This window comes from Sus scrofa, chromosome 6, assembly GCF_054392235.1.
Source record: "Sus scrofa isolate SSC_HxYL_T2T_F1_AM1 chromosome 6, Sscrofa_HxYL_maternal_Yorkshire_Landrace_v2.0, whole genome shotgun sequence".
Taxonomy (NCBI): Eukaryota; Metazoa; Chordata; class Mammalia; order Artiodactyla; family Suidae; genus Sus; species Sus scrofa.
The window spans coordinates 149703901-149726384 of record NC_139388.1 but is presented as its reverse complement, the minus strand read 5'-3'; the positions used below and the strand labels follow the sequence as shown (position 1 = coordinate 149726384).

Sequence of the window (22484 nt, the reverse complement as noted above, 5' to 3'; positions counted from 1 at the left end):
GGCGGGTGTGGCTGCTGATAAAGACAGGAGTTAGCTCACCGAGCCCATTGTCTGCCATGACCTTGGGCTTTAGGATTTATGATTTAGAGAGAGGGAGACTGTCAGATTTCAGTTTAGATTAGTGGTTCTCAACCATGTTTAACCAAGACCCAGAGAATACATTCATATAATCTGTAAACTGAGACTCATCCCCAGAATTTAGAGGCCACCACATTCCTTGGCTCACAGCCCTCTTCCTCCATCTTCAAAGTCAGCAGACACAGTCCACACATCGCAGCTTCTGCCTCCCTCATCCACTGAAGCATTTGCATGATTTGATTGGGTCTGCTTGGATATCCAGGATAATCTCTGCACCTGAAGTTCCCTAACTTTAACCACATCTCTAGAGTCCCTTTGTCATGCAGCATAATATATTCACAGGTCCTGGGGATTTGGGCGAGGACGTCTTGGGTGGGTCACTGTGCTGCCCACTGCAAGGATGTTTCTATTGAATTTTGTATAGCTCATCTTCCAACACCTACCCTCATTCATGCCATCCTTCCCTTCTTTCTTCCAATAAATAAGTATGGAGTACTCTTCCTCAATGCCAAGTGCTGGCATACAGCATGAGCAAGACAGTCAATGTTTCTGCTCCCATGGTGGCTTAAATTCTAGCAAGAAGATAGATGATAAGCAAGGAATCAAGTAAATAAACTAGATAGTCACCGGCTGTACCATAAACGCAATAAACAAATGATAAGATGCATAGGAAGGAGCTGGGCAAGACCATTTTGGCAGGGTGGTCAGGGAGGGTTCTCAGAGGAAGTGACACATGATCTGAGATCTGAAGGATGTAAGTCAGTCAGCCACTAAGAGCCAGGGGAAGAGGATTCTCGCAGAGGAAATGAAAAGTGCACGGTCCCCGGAGCAGCAAAGGGCATGTCTTGTTCAGGGAACCGTCTGAAGGCCAGTGTGAATGACGCAGAGCTGGGAAGGCAAAAGATTAGAGCCAGTGATGGTGGCAAGACAGGAGATGTGAAGCCAGGTAGTGGCCGAGAGTCCGATGTGGTAAGGACTTGGGATTTTCTTCTAACAGTAATGGTGACCCATTGACAGGTTTTAAAGGGCTGGTATGAAGCAGTAACATCATGGGATTTATGTTTTTAAAAGGTAGCCAGCAATGTGAAAATGACTTAGGAAGAGGCAAGGAGGGACTGGACAGACACATTGAGGAGCCACTGCAGTCATCTAGGAGAGACTCGACAGTGGTTTGGACTAGGGTGAGGTCGGTAGTGATGGAGAGAAGTGATCTTTGATGTATTCTGGAGGTAAAATTGGCAGGCCCTCGTGATGGCTTGGCAATGGGGCATGAGAGAGGCTGGAATCAAGGATGGCTTCTAGCAACTTCAGGGATAAAAATGTTCACCGAGGGAGAAAAGGCTGGAGGAAGAACCAGCTTGGAGAAAGGAGACCAAACATTCAAATTGAACATCGTAATATTGAGTTCCCTGTCCAAGAAGTGATGCCAAGGAGACAGACCTATGAGACTGGAGCTCAGAGCAGTGTTCAAGTTGAAGATAAGCATAGGAAAGTCTTTGGCATATGGATGCTATCTAGAGCCAGGTGCCCAGATGAAATCCCTCAGGAAAGGGTAGAAATAGAGAAAAAAAATAATGTCTTGAGTGCACTGAGGTCCTCCAAGATTTAAAAGTCAGGAGAAGGAGGCAGAGCCACCAGAAAAGACTATGGAAAAGATGGTAATTTTACTTGGCGTCTTCTCCAAGTGGTGACTAGGTTAGAAGGAGAGGAGCCAAAAAAAGCAAGTGGACACCTTCCTCCGAGCCCACGAGGGCAGGACAGTTGTAGCTCTAGCACTTGACACTGTGCCTGGCACATGAAAGGTTGCTGTCATTGTGGAATACGAAATGAATAAGTGAATGTTTCTGAGACCCTCCCATATGTTCTGGCACATTTCTAGGCATGGGAATAAGAGAGGTGAACATTTGCGTTGACTCGTTCCAATTGGCCAGACCTCCCAGAACTTCCCAACCTGCTTTATGAATTTTAACCCCACCTTGAATAGAATTTAGAGAATTTGCTAAAGCCATTCCTCTAGTTGAAATTTGGAAACAAACAGAAATCACCAGCTTGTATTTTCCAAATCATTCAAGATAAAAGTAGTAAATAAGTAATGAATAAATAAACAAAGAAGTAAAATTGAACTTCTGTAGAAAACCCAAACGGTCCCCCTTGGAATTTTTTCTTTTCTTTTTTTTTTTTTTTTTTACGATCAAAGAGATCAGTATTTTACTAAGTTCCAGGGGGTGGGGTGCAGCATGAGCCACTTTTTAATCTCCTGTTACTTCCAGAAGCACAGGACTCGATCGAAAATTCTCACTACTCTTGGAATTTAAAAGTACTGCATTTGACTATGGGGATGCTGCCCTGTTTGGAAGGAAAAAAAGTCTTGTGTGAGTCTGAGGCTCAGAAGGTTAAGTAACTTGCCCAATCTCCACGTATTTAAACCCAGTTCCAAAGGACTTCAAAGGCCAGGTCTCTCTTCTCACCTTTTGCTGACCGCCAGAAGCTTAAGTAACATGGGGGTTAGAGGTGTCAATGATTTTCAATTTACTGGTTTTAAAGGTACACTTCATTTAAAAAAATAAACAAAATCTTAGCAATATGGAGAACATTAAAGCGGCATTTTAAGCCCTCTGAGTGGTGTTGGTTCTGGTATTTTTCTGAATGTATTTAACATGAATGAATGTGTCTTCTTTTACAAGGGAAAATACAGAGAGGTGTATCCCAGAGTTGACTGTTCATGGCACGAACAGTTTGCGGGTGCTCATGGGCCCTTATTTTTATCATCATGTCACTCTTGGTTAAGGCAAAAATAGGTAAGATATTTCTGTAATCTAATCTGTGCAAGGATTTTTGGTTTAAATTCTCAGAGATGAAATATGCATTTGTGGTAAATGTTCTGATAATTGATCTTTTGTAGTCAGTCTGCTGTCATGTTTAAGTGAATAAGTCTGGTTTATGTCTGTTATTAATATGTATTTTATTTAATTCATACTAGTGATTAAGAGTCTAATCATATCATTTCCTCTTAAGAAAGGGAGTAGGTGGCCAAGCTACGCATGAATGAATGTTTTACATTGCCATGAATTTTAACAGAGGGTATTCAGAGATGGACTCAGCTATGCTAAAAAAAAATAGTGGCTGGCATTTTCTTTGCTTTCTTATTGGCATCTTATTTTTTACTTTGTGGCCCATTGGGATCAAAGAAGCAGAAAACAAACATAGAAGTAAAACAAAAGTGAGAGAGACTTAGTTCTGAAAATAAAAATAAGACCTTCACATTTAAAATGGTTATTCAGGGAGTTCCCATTGTGGCACAGTGGAAACGAATCCGACTAGGAACCATGAGGTTGCGGGTTCGATCCCTGGCCTCACTCAGTGGGTTAAGGATCTGGCATTGCCGTGACCTGTGGTGTAGGTTGCAGATGTGGCTCGGATCTGGTGTTGCTGTGGCTGTGGCCTAGGCCGGCAGCTGTAGCTCTGATTGGACCCTTAGCCTGGGAACCTCCACATGCCGAGGGTGCGGCCCTAAAAAGAAAAAAGACAAAAAAATTCAAATAAGATAAAATAAAATAATTATTCAGTATTTCCTTCCTAAATTAATTCTTTTTTTTGATTTAAATAAATTCTTTACCAGTTTCTGTCTTTGGTAGCTGAGCCAAGCAATCTTATAATTACCAAAAAAAAAAAAAACTTCCAGTGGAAACTTTATGTCACATCTAAAAATTCATGGTGAAATATTTAATTCTGATCAGTTACTGAGTACTACCAGAAACAATTAATTTCCAATTAGTTGTCATATTTACATATACAAAAACTTCTGAAGAGTAAGAATGACCTCTCCTTTTAAGAATGATCTCTCCTTTAAGAGTTGAATGTGGGACCTGACATGTAGTAAGTAAAATAGAGAAGTCATTAAAAGAGGAAAGCATTCATGTAATTTCACATCAGCTGTATTGGGTAATGATTCATCCAGCCCAGGGTCTTAAGGAATAGCAAGGTAAGGTGCCAAATACAAACATGCCAGAACGCCTATATATTTTCTCCTTGTTATAAGATAATATGGTAGATTAAACATATGTTATATGCCTAATATAAAGACAGGCAATTATTCCCAAATATACCCCTTAACATCTGTAATAGCCTTTAAAACATTTGTAATGGGTTTTAAAATCTTTTTGGTAGGAGGATTGAGTATTATAAATCATAAATGGGGATGGAAATGTGATTTATTCTGGGAAGTACTTTCTAGTAGTCTGGTGAATAATTTGCATATAAGAGAGGTTGGTTTTTCCTAGAACTATGTTCCTGAATGTTCTTCCAACCCTGTTTTCTCACTACTTTCCTATTTATAGTTCTGGTTGTAGTATCACTGTTTTGAGAGGGATGTAAATTTTAATTCAAATGCAGTGAGACTTTAATATGGTTGCCTTCTTTTCTCACTCGCTTCACCAGTACAGCCAGAGCATATGTCGCTTATGTATACTCGCATGATTTGACAGGGTTAGTTCTATCCAGCTTTTGGGAATTACACACATCCTCCTCCATTTGGAAATGGGTGTTTTATGTGTCGACTTACGTCTTTTGCGTTTGTGTCCTGTTGCAGATGTGTGCAAGAGAGGGGATGTGACGGTGCAGCCTTCCCATGTAATTTCACTTGGATCAGCTGTCAACATTTCATGCTCTTTGAAGCCCAGGCAAGGCTGCTTACAAGTCTCCAGTTTAAACAAGCTAATCCTCTACAGGTTCCACAGGAGAATCCACTTTCAGCGTGGTCACTCCCTCAGTTCTCAAGTCACAGGTCTTCCCCTGGGTACCACCCTGTTCGTCTGCAAACTGGCCTGTAGCAGTAAGGAGGAGATTCGAATATGTGGGGCCGAGATCTCGGTTGGTGGTGAGCATTCCATTCTGAGTTCCTATAAATTGGTGGCTTTCGGGTATTTGGCATGTATGAAGCAGAAATCCAAATAGGGGACAGTGGTCTTTCTTCTCCCACCATATGGCTGTGTTTAGTGTAACATGAGCACCTCAATGTGAGAAGTCCAGAAATCCGTGGAACCGGCATCTCATGTCGTAAGCTTCGTCTTCTCTCTCATCCCCTCTCTCTTTCTCCTCTTTAGGCCATTAAGGCCCTTTACCCATTGCCCTTGGATGCTGGTGGCAGGAAAAGGGTCTCCACAGCTGAGTCCTCAGGTCTTCTTGCCTTTTGAGAGTTTGCTCAGAGGAAGGAAAAGCTGTCTCTTTTGACTTATGCAGCCCAGGCTGATACCCAAGGCTGAGCCCTTCTCCCATCTCTAACTTAACGCACAGAAAATAGTTCTTCCATCCACCCTCACTCTTGACGGCTGGCTATCATGCCTAGCAGGAGTTAAGAGAGAGCTAGCCTCATACTTACCTTTTCCTGGATTTCCTAGAAAACTGCCCAGAGGAAAACGGATATGCTAAGACTTCATGGGCGAGTGAACTGGGAAGGGACCAGAGCCGACACAAGGTGGTTAAATTACTGAGCTGGCCACGGCATCCACAGAAGATACTGCTGGTTACTTGGGCCCTAGGGACATCCCCAGAAAGAACATATGGAAATACAGTGACAGAGTTAAGTGTCTGCCATTAGTCAATGTTCAGCTATAGAGCGTCAGCTCCCCCGCACTGCTGGCTTGCCCTGCTGGTCCCTCCAGGCAGCTGCCTGGGGTAAGAACTAAGATGTCAGAGCTGCTGCCTGCAGCATAAGCCACTGTGCACAGGGTGAGCCAGCAGCACACCTTCCTGAAGCTTGCAGCCTGCAGCCTGCAGCTTTGAAGGGCCAGCCTGACGAGCCAGTGAGCATATGTAGGCCCTGAGCGGGAGTTCCTGTTGTGGCTCAGCGGTAACGAACCCAACTGAGGTTCGTATTCATGAGGTTGAGGGTTTGATCCCTGGTGTCATTCAGTGGGTTAAGGATCCAGCATTGCTGTGAGCTGTGGAGTAGGTTGCAGACATGGCTAGATCTGGCATTGCTGTGGCTGCGGCATATGTCGGCAGCTACAGCTCTGATTTGACCCCAAGCCTGAGATCTTCCATATGCTGCAGGTGCAGCCCTTAAAAAGACAAAGAAAAACACAAACAAACAACCATAGGCCCTGAGCAATCCCACAGCACCTTGTGCCTCTGTGGTTCCAGGGAAGCCCCAAGTGGCAGGTGAGAAGCATGAGGATAGTAGGAAGAATTGCTGCAGTAGGCTGGTTGACCCAGATGCAAGGACAGGGTCCCTGTTATCGAGAGAGTGCTATAGAGCTCAGTGAGACTCTTTTCAGACAAGACGGAAGCCTCTTCTCTGTGACCCACAAGGATATGGTTGCTGCCAGGCAGTCTTCCTGGAGGACCACCGCAAGTATTGAGCACAACAGCAAGCAAATGGCCAAGCACATCATTTTGGGTATGGAGGCATGAACTCGGTCTCATGCTCCTCTCCCAGTGCAGGGGCTCCTGTTCACACCTTTTATGGATCACGTACTCCCAGCTCTGACAGCCTGTGCTGTAGCAAAAGGAGCATGGGCTTTGAATTCCAACTCTGCAGCCAGCAGTGGACTCTGAGATCATTTCTATTTTCTCAGCTTCAGTTTCTCCATCTGTGTCATGAAGATACTAACACCTACCTCGTGAGATTGTTGTAGTGATTAGATGACTCCTTGGATGCAAAGTGCTTAATCCTGTACCAGGTGCAAAAGAGGCCCTTAAGGGATGAGCGGTAAGGTTGCAGTTCCATGGGTTTTAGTCTTTTCTGCACTTGTGCAGCATGCTGAATAGCTGAGCACATTTCCCTTGAAAGAAAGTATAAGCATTGGTTATAGACAAAATGAATTTTTTTCTGAACCCCCCCCCCCCGGTCCTCACCTCCCTTGTCCTTGGAACAGTCGACTGTTTCATCCAGGTAATTCACCATCTTACTAGACTGACATACCATATCAGCCATCCTCAGCCCTGTGATGTCAGTTCCAGGTGCTCCCAGTGCTACAGGTGCTTCTTCTAAAAAGAAGAGGGCTAACAGTGACCTTGGAAGTCAGTATCCTTGCAGATGTCCGCAGCCATTCCATCCATCTCCGATCATTGCTCAGAGGCCTGAGAGTGCTGCCACCCCTTTTCGTTCATTTCCTTTGCCATGTGGAGCATGTGGATGCCATCTGTGACAGCTGGCAGCATCAGGAGATCAAGGAAGATGGAGAGGAGTCTCTGTCCTGGTGCAGCTCACCTGTGCAGTGCTGCAGGAGTGTTGCTGGTGCAGCATGCTCAGGTGGCAACCGCACCATCAAATGGCATCAGAGGAGCAAGTTTAGCACCTTTGAGGTGAAGGACTGACTGGAAAAGCGGCCCCTTTTTTTCTGAGTAAGGCTAGTCATTCCAAGAAAACACACAATGAATGTTGGTTTCACCCCATGTAGTGAGTTTAATCCTATCTAGTGAGAGAGTGAGCAGCCCATGTTTTCCCTGTGATAAGCAGTAGTCCATAGTGCCATCTCGAGTGGGCTTGTCATAAAGTTGGTTGGTTCTTCAGAACTGGCCTTTAAACCTTTTCTTCCCCGCCCCTTCCTGGGCTTGTGCAGCTCTGCCGCCCAGAGCTCATCCAAATTGTGTAGTAACTAAACAACCAGTGCCAAGAGGGTTGAGCCACAGGGGAAAAAAAAAGAGAGAGAGAGAGAAGGAATTTCCAGGACACTGAGGGCTGACAGTTCCAGAAAGATAGCTGTGTATAGGCAAAGAGGCAAACCCATCTCAAAAAAGTCCACAAAGCTCCAGGAAACTGGTTTGCAAGCAGCTGAAGCTGATGAAATTCTCAGTGTGTCTGAATATGTTGAACAGTGATTCAGATGGTTGACTTGAGAGTTTGGAATTATATTAATAAGGACACTAAACAAATAGAGAAGCAAGACAGTTTCTACCTCTAAGGTAAACAAGAAGTGGTACATAAAATGAAAAGTTAAATATATTTTATGTGGCTTAGTAGTTGTATATAGAGGTATATAGAGAATATGTATAAATGTGTATATGTGTATGTATTTCTGTATACACACACAAGAAGGAGTCTATTATTCTAGGAAAAGGGTTTATTATTCCATTAGACTGTATGTGCTATATCTTGTTATAGCATTTGATAGATGAAGAAACCGAAGCTCTGAGAGGTTCATTTAGCCAAGGTCACATGATGGGCAGTTACAGTCCCCAGGTCTGTGGTGTGTGCTAAGGACAAAATAACTTTTTATTCCATCAATTGCAGCTTTTTTCTGAGCAGACACTATCTAGAGCTTCAGTGGTATTCTTGTTTTATCTCACCCAAAGGAAGCCGCTACCTATGGGGGTAGGGGGTATCTCAGTAATAGGGTGGAATGAAATGACTGAGTAACAGTATTTTCTCTTGTGTCCATTAAATCTAAGAAACTCCTAGCTTTGAGTTCTGTCTTTGACTATGACGTGGCTTCATTTAAAAATATACACCTTGGAATTTCCACTGTGGCGCGACAAGATTGGCAATGTCTTGGGAGCTCTGGGACGCAGGTTCAATCCCTAGCCTGGCACATTGAGTTAAGGATCTGGCATTGCTGCAGCTGAGGTGTAGGTCAGAACTGTGACTCAGATCTGATCCTTGGTCAGGGAACTCCATATGCTGAGGGGAGCGGCGGGGCAGCCAATCAAATCAAATTAAATAAAAATCAAAATACACACTTTGTGATAGAAAAGACCATGCCTGCCTTATGCACCTTTGCATTTCTACAGCTAACACTGCCTCACCCATGGAAGGTTCTCAGTGTCTTATGTACAAAAGGAATTAATTTATAAATGTTCATAAAGTGCTCCAAGTGATACTGCAGAAATTAGATTTAGGTGGTATGGCCTAAGAAGACATGACTAGGGCCAGTGGGTAGAAGTGCCTTGGCAGCAAATTTCAGGCGAATGGAGACAGCAAACCCCTAATTTGTAAAGGTTTCTAATATTTGAATGGACTTCATTCTAAAAAAACAAACTTACCATCACCTGCGATAATGGAGACAGCACTGGATGTTCCCCTGTTAGGGAGAATGGTAGAGCTATGGTGGTTGAAAGGCTTGGACTTAAGTCAGCCACACTGAGGCTGGGTCCTGATTCAGCCACTTCATAGTTTTGTAATCTTGGGCAAGATACTCAACCTCTAAATCTTAGTTTCCTCTTCAATAAAATGAAGGTGATAATAGTACGTTCTTGATATTGCTGCTGTGATGTCTACTTGAGAATAACCACACATAAAACACTTAGCATAGGGCTTGGCATATAGTACATGGTTGGTCCATGTTCACTGTTATTACTGTCGTTACTGGAGGAAATTCATGTCTAGGAGGCAAATTTGAACTTGACGGAGTTTGAAATAGCTCCCAGCTCATCTGGGCACGGGAAACATAGAGAAAGTGTTTCTGTCTTGTTGGTGGATGATAATAATGTAATTGAAATCTCACCTGTGTGCTATTTAAAATCGGAGCTTTTGCTCTTTCGTTTTAAAGTTGTTCCAGAACAGCCTCAAAACGTATCTTGTATGCAGAAGGGAGAACGTGGGACAGTGGCCTGCAGCTGGGACAGAGGACGAGATACCCATCTATATACTGCATATACTTTACAGTGAGTGGGGCTATATTTTTTGCAGCTGTTTTTATAGGTCTTCGATAACATTTAGATATATCTAATAGTTCTAGTTTTACCAGGTGGAATAAGCAGTAGAGACATCTCTAGGTAATTAGATACTTTAAAAAATTCTAGCGTTCATCAGTTAAAACTGCTTCATTCATCTGAAGTGTGAGAACTTATGTTTTGGGTCTGAGGACTAACTCGAGGGTTCCCTTCAGGGCATCCAAGGCCATGTTATGGGTGTTCTTCCCTGCCCTGTAGGGTTAAACCTTATATCCCTTAAACATTATATCCCTTTCCTCTTTTGCAGTTGCAGACTCTTGGGGTCCTGATGTATAAATAGACTCTTTTTTTGTGGTAGCTTTCTGTTAGCCTTGGAGGAGGTTCTTTTTAAAGCACCTTTGCCAGACCTGAGAGTCCACAAAAAGAGACTCTGGGAAAACCTTTTCCTTAGGGTTGATTCTGTCATCCCGTTCAAAGATCCAATTAAATGGTTAGCATTATGCCTAAGTGAGCAGCAGATGGGGAAGGAAATGGGGCTCAAGGTTCCATTCTGTACTAGGATCTGACACTTCTGTGCAGTAAATGCCAAGGGAGGCACAGATCTTTTGGACAGTGGTTAGGTCTGCCCTAAGGAGCCAAGATGTTAGCCAGGGTTTTGGGAATTCAGATAGTATACAGATGGTTACTCTTCATATGAATGCCAAAACCCCTCAGTCTGGAGTTCTCCTGCGGTGCAGTGGGTTAAGAACCCGGCATTGTCACTGCAATGGCTTGGGTTGCTGTTGTGGCCTGGGTTTGATCCATGGCCTGGGAACTTCTGCATAATGTGGGTGTGCCCCACCTCCCCCACTAAAAATAAAAAGCTCAGTCCTAACCAAAAAAGAGAGAGAGGGATGAAGTAAGATCTTATTTATGACCACAGAATACAAATATTCCATAGTATATCCCCCTATCTAAAAAGATTGACCTTTAAAAAAGTCTATAATTTTAAATATCTGAACCTTTTGTCTTTTTGTGCTAAAGGGAGGCATTGGCACATAAAGTATCTTTCTTAACACAGTCATCTCCTACTTACAGATTAAATGGACCAAAAAATTTAACTTGGCAGAAGCAATGTAGCGATTATTATTGTGACTCTTTGGACCTTGGAATCAACCTACCCCTTGAATCACCTGAATCTAGTTACACAGCCCAGGTTACTGCCATCAATAGTCTAGGGACTGCGTCTTCATTTCCATGCACATTCACATTGTTGGATGTAGGTACGTATTATTTCATGTTCTGTAGCTGTCAGTCATTGGCAGGTGAACATTATTTTTTAAATCTCTTGAATGTTCTATGTGTGATTGTTTCAGAAGGGACAGTAGTTCATGGAAAGTGGCCAAATAGGCATAGGCAAAGGATAGGTGTTTTCTGGATGTAAGTAAAATGGTATATGACTCTAGAGCTATAGAGAGATTGTAGAAAATGGAATATTCAGCATCATTCTATTGGAGGAATAAGGGCCTCTGGCTTCAGATCCCATGAAGGTACCAACCACCAATGACACCATCAGACTGAGGAGAGGGTCCTGTGACGTTATTCAGGAAGCTCAGTGTAAGCCTTTTGTGGTAGAGGGGTCTTTTCCCCCCCATGGATACTCCGTTGTTCTGAGATTGGCTGCATGTGGGCCTGCTGGGCTAGAGCAGCCAGGTGCAATCTATAAATAAAGTGTATCAAGGTACCCATGCATCTTGCTCTGAGACTGCCCACCTCCACCCCTCTCATCAGCATGGAGTTAGAGTGAGCCAGTCCCAGCACATTTCTGAGAAAATATAATTGGCTCAGTTGAATGCGAGGCCAGCCCAGGCATTCCCAAGGGCTCATCATGCCAGGTAGGCCTGGGCTTCTGGCCTGCTTGGGGTGCCAGCCTCACACTGTGTGTCTCTCTTCTCTCGTCCCACAGCGCCTCTTTGCACACACACTGCTATCAGTCTGAACATAGGTGTTTGCATTTTCCTATCATGCTTCTCCCCATCCTCCCTTCTGTCTCTTTACATTGACCGTTCATTTCTAGCCATCTTCCTTCCCTCTTATTTTCTTCTCTTCCTTTGTTGCTCTCTTTCCTACCAGCGTTTCTTCTCTTTCCGAGGTGATCCCCACTAGTTGCCTCTGCCTTCTCAGAAAACATTGGTTTTCATTCAATTGGATTCCATTGAATTCAATGGAATCGACACTATCACTAGTGGTGGTGGTAGTTTATTTGGCAAGCATGAGGATAGATTAAAGAGAATTATCGTAATGATTTAGAAGTGAATCAAACTTCTTTGTTTTTTATTTTTGTCCTTAGGGCCGCACCTGTGGCATATGGAGGTTCCCAGGCTAGGAGTCTAATTGGAGCTGTTGCTGCTGGCCTATGCCACAGCCACAGCAACGCCAGATCTGAGCCATGTCTGCAACCTGCACCACAGCTCACGGCAACGCCAGATCGTTAATCCACTGAGCAAGGCGAGGGATCGAACTTGAAACCTCATGGTTCCTAATCAGATTCATTTCCACTGCGCCATGACGGGAACTCCTCTCCTTCTTTCTTAAAGCCAGGGACTTCTTTCACCAAGTTTGGCAGCCATGCATCTTAGAAATGAGATTTGTTCCGCTCTTTATAGCTCATGTCAATACATAAGACAATTTCCAGTTATGGAGACTGAATCACATTCTTTTGTTTGTCCTGGTTACTAGTGAGGCCTCTTCCTCCGTGGGACATCAGAATCAAATGTGTAAATGCCTCCGTGAGCACATGTACCCTGCAATGGAGAGATGAGGGGCTAGTGCTGCTTAATCGACTCAGATACCGGCCTGTTTACAGCAGATCCTGGAATATGGTAATGATCTTGAGAGTGAAGGGGAAAACCAGGGTGGTATAAAGGCAAAATCTAAAGTTTAAGAACATTTAGCCTTGGAGTTCCCATTGTGGCTCAGCGGGTTTTGAACCCACATCCTTCTGGATACTAGTCGGGATCATAACTAGTGGGTTAAGGATCTGTGAGCTGCGGTGTGGTTCTCAGACATGGCTCAGATCCTGAGTTGCTGTGGCTGTGACACAGGCTGACAGCTGCAGCTGCAACTCAACCCCTAGCCTGAGAACTTCCATATGCCACAGATGCAGCCCTAAAATTAAAGCAAAAAAAAAAAAAAAGAATCTTTAGCCTTGAAGTACACATTTGAGACTTACAAGAAGGTCATTTATACTTCTATTTATTAAGAAATATCTTAAAATTTAGGAGTTCCCGCCATGGCACAGTGGGTTAAGAATCTGACTGCAGCAGCTTTGGTCACTTGAAGGCACAGGTTCAAACCCTGGCTCAGTGCAGTGGTTTAGAGGATCTGATGTTGTACAGCCAAAACTTGGACCCAGTTCATGGCCCAGGAATTACCATGTGCTGCATGTGTGGCCCTTAGAAAAAAACAAAGAAAGAAATAAAGGTCTTAAAATTTGATCACTGATTCTGAAATGTTTCAAGCCACAGGCTTCTGTAAATCCACATTCATTTTCCTAGAATTTATTTCTAGTAAGTGAGTCATATCTCCTTGTTATTCTATTCCCTATCCCGCTATTATTTCCACTATTACTTTTTCAGGAATTTTTTTTACGTATTGGAAAGAGAAATATTAGGGAATGTTCAAACAGGCTTATGTGAATTAAATATTCCAAAGATAAAGCTTCACACTTTGATATAATGTCAAGCATTACATTTTTTTACAAGAAAAATATAGGATTATGATTCCTTCTAGTATATTTGTAAAATATAATGGCTTACAATAGTAACAAAGGGTCAGTTTCACATAGAGAGAAGTATAGTAATTAAATTTTCCGTATATAATTTTTCTTATATAATTAAACTTTTCTGCTTAGAACCAGTTCTATGTCTGTGTTAAAATATTCATCACATGCTCGTTGTGACCAAATGTAATATCTAGTGTAGAAACAAATTTCTTCAAAGCCCTTTTGAAAATCTTTCTTTGTTTTTCAACTGGTTTCAGCATCGTTCCTGGCATCCATATAGATGGATTCTTCTTTTTTTTTTTTTCTTTTTCTTTTTAGGGTCACATCCATGGCATCTGGAAGTTCCCCTGCTCAGGGTCAAATCAGAGCTGCAGCTGCCAGCATATGACACAGCCACAACAACGCCAGATCCAAGCCACATCTGCAGCCTACACAACACCTTGCAGCAATGCTGGATCCTTTAATCTACTGAGCAAGGCCAGGGATCAGACCCACATCCTCATGGATACTAGTCAGATTCTTAACCTGCTGAGCCATGATGGGAACTCCCTAGATGGGTTCTTAAACCTAGGAGTTTTTAGCTTTTTTTTTTAATGAGAAGCTACTGTTTCAGGTTAACATCATGTGTAGTCACTGGTATTTCTTCTTGTTGACAGATTTGCAAAGTAAGTAGGGTTATCTGATCTGGTTTTCTTACCTTTAATTTTGTATTAACAGTCACCTTTGTAAATCTTGTTGGATTCAAGGTTAATGCTACAAATGCCAAAGGAAGACATGATTTGGTGGATCTGAAACCCTTTACAGAATATGAATTTCAGATTTCCTCTAAGCCACATCTTCAGAAGGGTAGATGGAGTGATTGGAGTGAATCATTGAGAACTCAAACTCCAGAGAAAGGTATGTGTCCAAAAAAAGGGAAGGGAGGTGGATAGAGAGAGAGAGAGGAGGATGTAATGATTTTCTTGTAATAGAATCTGTTAAGCACTGATACTGAATCTCACATACGAGTGCATTAATTAACAAGCTCATTTTCTGCTGTGTAGCACTGGGAACTATGTCTAGTCACTTATGATGGAGCATGATAATGTGAGAAAAAAGAATGCATACATGTATGTATAACTGGATCACTTTGCTGCACAGTAGAAAATTGACAGAACACTGTAAACCAGCTACAATGGAAAAAATAAAAATCATTATTTTTTTTTTAAAAAAAGCTCATTTTGACATTGGCTTAATTCTTGAAGCTGTCCAGGGAGATATGTATATGTATATATTGCCAGGGTTTTTTTCTCTTTTTTTGGCCACCCCAAGGCATATGGAGTTCCTGGACTAGGGATCAGATTCGAGCCGCAGTTGTGACCTAAGCTGCAGTTTCAGCAATGCCAGATTCTTAACCCACTGTGCTGGGCCGGGGATTGAACCTGTGTCCCAGTGCTGCCAATACACCACCAATCCAGTTATGCCACAGCAGGAACTCCTGCTAGGAAATTTTTGACATTAGGTAAGTCCTACTCATGTTTGCCACATGTTGTCATGTTGGTTACAAACTTATGCCTCAGTAATGTTTGATTATATTTCATTTCTGTTTCACTTACTATCTCAGTAACTCATTGTTATTCTACAAAGCTATAACCAGTAATTAATTTCATCCCTTTATCATTCAATCTTGATACATTGTATGTTTTTTATTCTATGAAAAGTAATACGGCTTTATAAGCCATGCTAAAATCTTGAAAAAAAAGGTAGACTCTGGAGATATAACATTTAAAAATAAAATGTATATATATGTATGTGTGTGTATGACTGGGTCACTTTGCTATACAGCAGAAATTGACACAACATTGTAAATCAACTATAATTTTTTGTTGTTGTTGTCTTTCCAGGGCTGCACCTGTGGCATATGGAGGTTTCCAGGCTAGGGGTCTAATTAGAGCTGTAGCCGCTGGCCTATGCCTGAGCCACAGCAACACTAGATCTGAGCCACATGTGCAACCTACACCACAGCTCAGGGGAACACCAGATCCTTAACCCACTGAGTGAGGCCAGGGATCGAACCCACAACCTCATGGTTCCTAGTCAGATTTGTTAACCACTGAGCCATGATGGGAACTCCTCTGTAAATCAACTATAATTTTTAAAAGTGCATCGAAAGACAAAAAAAATAGGAGTTCCCATTGTGGCGCAAACAGAACAAATCTGAGTAGTATCCATGAGGATACGGGTTTGATCCCTGGCCTCACTCAGTAGGTTAAGGATCAGGCATTCCTGTGAGCTGTGGTATAGGCCACAGATGCAGCTCAGATCCCGTGTTGCCGTGACTGTGGTGTAGGCTGGTAGCTGTATCTCTGGTTTGACCCCTAGCCTGGGAACATCCATGTGCTACGAGTATGGCCCTAAAAAGAAAAAAATAAATAAAAACCAACAACAGCAAAACCAAAACACAAAATACAAAAAAAAAAAAACTTAACCCCCAGCAATCTTTGCTCCTCTACATATTATAGCACTGCAATTCTTTAAACCTTTGATACTCACTGCTCACATGAGCAGCACTAGACTGCCCATAGCTATGAAAAGGAGAACAAATATATTTTTCAGTCTACTGGACTTTTCGGTAGTTATTGGAAAGACACTTTTATTGAAGTATAATTAAATATTTTATTAAAGCAAAAATCCCTGTAACAACTTTATGTCAGTACTAAATCTTTGGAGAAATTAAAAATAGTCATGTGAATATTAGTTTCCAAAAACACTCAGTGCTACGGTATACAACGTCTTAATTTGTGTTAGTTGGTCTCAGAGGAAAAATAATCAGCGTATAGTACATTGTTTTATTATCTGGAGATTTTGAAGCATTAATGTTAGAAAATTTAAATATTTAAGAAACTTACAAATGTGCATGTAAACTAACCTCATGATTAAGTTACATTGTTTTCTGTGAGCTACTAGTGATTTTTTTTCTTTTTTATTACTCAAATGAATTTATCACATTTGTAGTTATATAATGATCATAACAATCTGATTTCACAGGATTTCCATCCCACAGCCCAGGCACATCCCCCCACCCCCTAAACTGTCTCCTCTGGAGACAATAAGTTTTTCAATGTCCGTGAGTCAGCATCTGTTCTGCAAAGAAGTTCAGTCTGTCCTTTTTTCAGATTCCTCATGTCAGTGAAAGCATTTGATGTTAGTGTCTCATTGTATGGCTGACTTCACTTAGAATGATAGTTTCTAGGTCCATCCATGTTGCAAAAAATGCTGGTATTTCGTTCTTTTTGATGGCTGAGTAATATTCCATTGTGTATATGTACCACCTCTTCTTGATCCACTCCTCTGTCAATGGATATTTAGGTTGTTTCCATGTTTTGGCTATTGCAAATAGTGCTGCAATGAACACTGGAGTACATGTGTCTTTGCGAGTCGTGGCTTTCTCTGGGTAGATGCCCAGGAGTGGGATTGCTGGATCAAATGGTAGTTCTATGTTTAGTTTTCTGAGGAATCTCCATTACTGCTTTCCACAGTGGTTGCACCAATTTACAATCCCACTAAGAGTGTACTAGGGTTCCTTTTTCTGCACACCCTCTCCAGCACTTATTGTTTGTAGACTTTTGGATGATGGCCATTCTGGCTGGTGTAAGGTGGTACCTCAGAGTGGTTTTGATTTGCATCTCTCTAATAATGAGCAATGTTGAACATCTTTTCATGTGTTTCTCAGCCATCTGTATGTCTTCTTTGGAGAACTGTCTGTTTAGATCTTTTGCCCATTTTTTGATAGGCTTGTTTGTTTTCTACTAGTGATTTTTGATAACTGATGATATGTATCAGTGATACCCCAATGACTTTCAAGGATGTGCTATTAATAAAATAAATGTGTAAATTGTAGGATAATAGTATTTTTTCCTTTCTTCTTATGCTAATTGCACTCTTCTATTTTTAAAAATTTTTTGAAAATGAATTTGACAAATGATAATTTATTTCTGTCATTTCATGATAAACATCTCAAATTAACGTTGAGCCACTTACTCTCTGTTTAAATGTGTATTACTTTAATAATCCAGATTTTACTCATTATCCTTTTATTACACGTGTCGAAGTAATGCATTTTTTAAATACCTCATGGATTAGAATTTATTTATACACAGTACAGATAAAACTCTTGAAAATGGGCCATATTTTATGGCCAAGTCCACGGTAATAAATAGGCTGAGAAATTCTTAAGTAATATCACATTAGGCTAAACTATAGAGAAACTCTAGGCTTGTAAATTCTTGTTATTTCTACTCACGCTTGATAATGTCCTATTTAGAGATGTGTAAGTTTTTTTTTTTCTTTAAGTGTTTACCTGTTGAATTAAAAACCCTTCAAGACAGGGTGGTGACTTTCTCATATCTTATAAAATTAACCACTATCATAACAATGAGTGCAGCAACTTGTTATGGCTATGAACTCGCAGATGGTTATGAATTGAACCAAGGAACTGGCTTATTCAGAGTAATTGCAGGCATTCATAAAGAGAGAAACCCAGACTCTGAGATAGACCACGCTGACCAAACCCTGCTGGCTTCCTTTCAATGTCTGAATCTCCCTTTTTTGTGTTTGATCTTTCTGTGGGTTGTTGTAGGATCTCTGTTCTCTTACTCTAAGCTGCATGGTTTTCACCTCTTACCACTGTTTCTGTCATCAGTTTCTGTATGAAACACCAACTGATGTAAACCTAAAAGGTGTGAATTTAAAAAAAAAAAAAAAACCATTTCTTCCTTTTAACCCTTGAGATGGGTACTCATGTATAATGTGGTATTAAAAAAAAATACTAGTAAGCTTTTTTTTTTTTTTAAGTTACTGTCTAAAAAATAAATCAATGAAAAATAAAATTACTGTCTAAAACTGAATGAACTTAGGATAGAGCTGTTTCTTTGCAGCCTTTGCTACTCAAAACAGCAATCTGTTATCTCCTGGTGAATTGGGCTCCGTTATTTATAGCATGCCAGCAGAGAACGAGGGCATTATTTGTCCCACGTAGTCCTTTTCCATGTCATCATATTCAACTCTTGTTATGTTCCTCCATGAGACACACTTTTAAACTGACCACTAAGTAAGGGGTAGGAGGACAGAGATCATTCTTCTGTGTTGGGGAGGATGTCCACCATCCATATCCATCAAATTCAGGCCTCATACTGGGAAGTAAGCAATTGTATTTTGCTTCTAGTGGGAAATACTCTTGAGTTTGGGCTGCATGGTGTCCAGACATGCCCAAGAGTATGTCCAGGTGTTGGGGAAAGGCAACCCCTAACCTCTTTGGACACCCACGAGGAGACGCCACAATAAAGAGGGTTGAGCTATTTCTTAGAGCTGTATTATCAATTGAGTGTTTCTGTCTGTTCATTCACCATTTTTCAAAGTCTTATTTACATGTTTGGTCTCGCTAAACTCAACTGTGGACAATTAATAAGGACAGTGTTAAATACTCACACTAGTGCCAGAGCAGGGAAGGAGGAGTTCTTCCCCGTCATGATGATGGCATGGGTGACTGGGGAGAGACCCCCAGGAGGGAGAAGATGCAGGGTGACCGGCTGCAGCCACCCCTTTTCACAATGAGAAGTTAGACAATTACTCATTCATTTGTGATTTTTAACTATTGCTAAAAGAGGTGAGGTGTGAACAATTAAATACTAGAGGTTATTTTACCATCTTGGTTAGCAAGCAAGATAGTAAGTCTAGCTTAGGAGTCATCAAATGTTTTCATTAAAAGTTCATGTAAGTCAACATTTTCAGCTTGACAGACCAGGTGATCTTTGTTGCAATTACTAAAATTTGCTGTGACCACATGCAAACAGCCATTGCCGGCATATAAATACATAAAGCTATGTCCAAAACTTTATTTTGCACACTGACATTTAAATTTTACAAAATTTTCATGTCACTAAAAATGATTCATCTCGTCTTTTTGCCTAAGGCCTGAGGAATGCGAGTGAATGGTTCTTTACCTTCTAACAGGGATTTACCTGCGAACATTTTCATCAGAGGGAAAGTGTTGTGTTTGAGACCCAATGAGTGTCTCTACCCTCTTTTCTTCTTATGGCCTCCTCTAAGTCTAACACCTCCCCTGGAAGAAGTAAATACCTAAGTTTAATTATTGGACAAGATGCTGATCACCCCCATAGGAAGAAATGCTTTCCATGAAGGCCTCCCAAAGAAGTCAATGGAAAAGAATACTTCTCTGGAGGATCTGTGAGTGTGGGAATAGTAGGAACTATGCCAGGTGCTCAGACTCAAGTCTATCTTGAAACATCAGGGGGCGCTTTCTTAAGGGGATCACCAAGGAAAAACTACAAAGTCCAGAGGGCATCTTGGGACCTTCCTCCATCTGGAACAAGTGGCCTCCAAAGTTATTATAGTAGGAGAAAAGAGCTATTTCCTCCTGGAAGTACTCAATTCTGTTGAATTCTGTGAAATCGCATGCTCCGATTTTTACTCTGCCCCATTGGCCCATTCGTCTTGGTCTCTTTTGCTGGGTATCTCTCTCTTAATCTCAATCTGTAGGGCTTCATACTGGCCCCCTTCTTTTTGCAGCTGATCTCATTCAGTCTCACGGCTCTAAAACCAGATAGGTAGGAAGAGAGATAGAAAGAATATAGTTTCTGTCCTAGACTCCCTCCAGAACTTCAGGTTTGTGTTCCAATCACCTAATCCATATCTTCACTTAGATGTCAACAGACATCTAAAACCTCACGAAGCCTAAACAGATACTTGAATTTTTTCTGCAAAGCAGAATGCTTCCAAAATCCATCTATGTCAATCTTTCCTATTATAGTGACACCACCGTCTTTCCTAATTAATCAAGTCAAAAATCAAGAAATTCTCCTGAAATTCTCCTTTTCTCCCATCCCCTCATACCAGCAATTGACTCTCCTAAACATACTCAAAATCTATTCATTCCTTCCATTGCCACTATAGCTATTCTAATTTAAGCTACTTTCATAACAACAAAATGAACACTTACAAAGCCACCCCATTCAACTTAAATGCTATAAAATTACCAATATATTCTTACCCTGTCACTCTTCCCCAGAGGTACCACTCTCCTGGATTATGTGTTTATATCATCCTCATACTTTTCTCATAGCTTTCAGAAATATATTTCAAAGCAGTGATTAGTTTTATTTGGTTTTGAGCTTAATCAAAATGATATGCTGTATGTCATCTTTTGCAATTCACTTTTTCCCCATCAACACTCTAACACAGTTCCTGCGTTGATTTTAGTATGGGTGAAACATCCCTGCTTTCATTAGGAAACTGGCTCTTCGCTGTGATCTGGATATTAACAGGTTATATCTCTTAAAAAAAAAGATGGTGGACTAGTCAACTGTGTCAAATGCTGCCAATAAATCCAATGAAATGAGAATAGAGAGATGAATGCAAAATAGCATTCATTGCCAACCAGGAGCAGTGAAGTGGTGGGGACAGCATCTCAGCTGGCATTGGTTGAGAGTGAATGCGAGCGAGGTGAGGGAAGAAAGATAGTGACAGTTCACAGCTCTTCAAGAAGTTCTATGAGGGGAAGCAGAAATGCTGGGCAGTAGCTGGAGCAGGATGTGATATTTAGGAATTCCTTTTTTGTGTTTGCTTTTTGGGTTAGAAATAATACAGTATATTTGTAAGGTGATGATAGGTCCCAGCAGAGAGGGAGAAATTAATGATACAGGGAATAGGGATAATGGTGGGGGAGAGAGCCTTGATAAAGCAAAAGCATGGGATCCAGAACCCATGAGGTTGGTCTTGGGTCCTTCATCCTCAGTAAAATCAGTTGGGGTGCTGTCTAATGGAATCGATGGGGAAGTTTGAAAGTTTTTGCAGCGGAGAGATTAAGGAATCCCCGTCTGATTGCTTCTCTCTGCTCAGTGAAGTGTGAGGCAAAGGCATCAGTAGAGAGAATCGGATCATTGGAAGTGAGCAGGTGGAGGGACTGACAGGTCCAGACATTGGAAAGGAACACCCATGTGGATGGTGAGCCCCCCAAAATAGTGACAGAAAGAAGTGGAAAGAAAGCCAACCAAGTGTTGAAAGTCATCAGGAGGAGGTCTGGGGGAGTCCGTGTAGGATTTCCCATGGAGACACAGCAGGTGGTAATGTCTGAAGTTGCGAGCCCACCACTAAAAAACGTGTTTGATAAATTAGACGTTTGTCAATCTGTTTGAGTCATTCAAAACTAGATTTTAGATAAATGCATCGGAGCCCGAAGAGTGGACATCCAGGAATCTCGCTGGTAAATGACTTATCTCTATCTTGCCCTGCTTGGAGCATGGTTCGGACCAAAATATTCTCATGTGTTCAGGTAGTTTAGTCCACTACTTGAAATCTCTCAAGATAGGCCTCTTGCATATTTACTTTGTGTAAAATTCTCCTTTTTCACTGTTCTTGGAGATTTTTCTACTCCGCTCCACTGCCTGTTAAAGCTTCTGTGGAGGATTGCTTTCCATGTGCAATTCAATTGCTCTCATCCACGTTCTTGCCTCAGATGTGGATGCTAATCTCAGAAGCAGCACATGGCTCGGCCCTGGTTAATCTACCACATGTGTTATCTCTTAGAATCCTGGAATCTTGGGATTTAGAACTGAAAGAACCCTCAATGTCAGATAGGCTGATTTGCCTAATTTAGGATGTCCTCTTTTTTCATGCTGATGACTCCCTCCTCTTTATTTATTTTCTCCTTTTTGGCTGCCCCGTGGGCATATGGAGTTCCAGGGCCAGTGATCAGATCTGAGCCATTGTTGCGACGTAAGCCACAGCTGCAGCAACGCCAGAGCCCTAACCCATCGTGCTAGGCCGGACTCAAACCTGCATCCCAGTGCTCTCAAGACATCACTGATCCCATTGCACCACAGCATGAACTCCTGACTTCCTCCTCTTTAACCCTACAGTTTTTCCCTTTACACTGGACATACGTACATCTCAGGAGACCTAAATTCCATTTCTCAATATTCATATTTTTAACTGTCTCTACCCATCTGTTTTTTATTTATCACTTGGCTATGTG

The 22484-nt window shown here is 41.7% G+C and overlaps 1 protein-coding gene across 6 annotated transcripts in view; it reads left to right on the top strand.

The window, feature by feature from the left end:
• IL12RB2 (interleukin 12 receptor subunit beta 2) overlaps positions 1-22484 on the top strand; it is a 77861-nt gene that overhangs the window by 8159 nt on the left and 47218 nt on the right. For 4 of the 6 annotated variants that reach the window (XM_021093522.2, XM_021093523.2, XM_084958627.1 and 1 more), the window contains 6 exons: positions 2763-2876; positions 4667-4954; positions 9567-9681; positions 10768-10952; positions 12409-12551; positions 14200-14350. In XM_021093522.2, the coding sequence (XP_020949181.2) occupies positions 2801-2876; positions 4667-4954; positions 9567-9681; positions 10768-10952; positions 12409-12551; positions 14200-14350 (958 nt within the window). In that variant the 5' untranslated portion in view covers positions 2763-2800. 6 annotated transcript variants of the gene reach the window in all.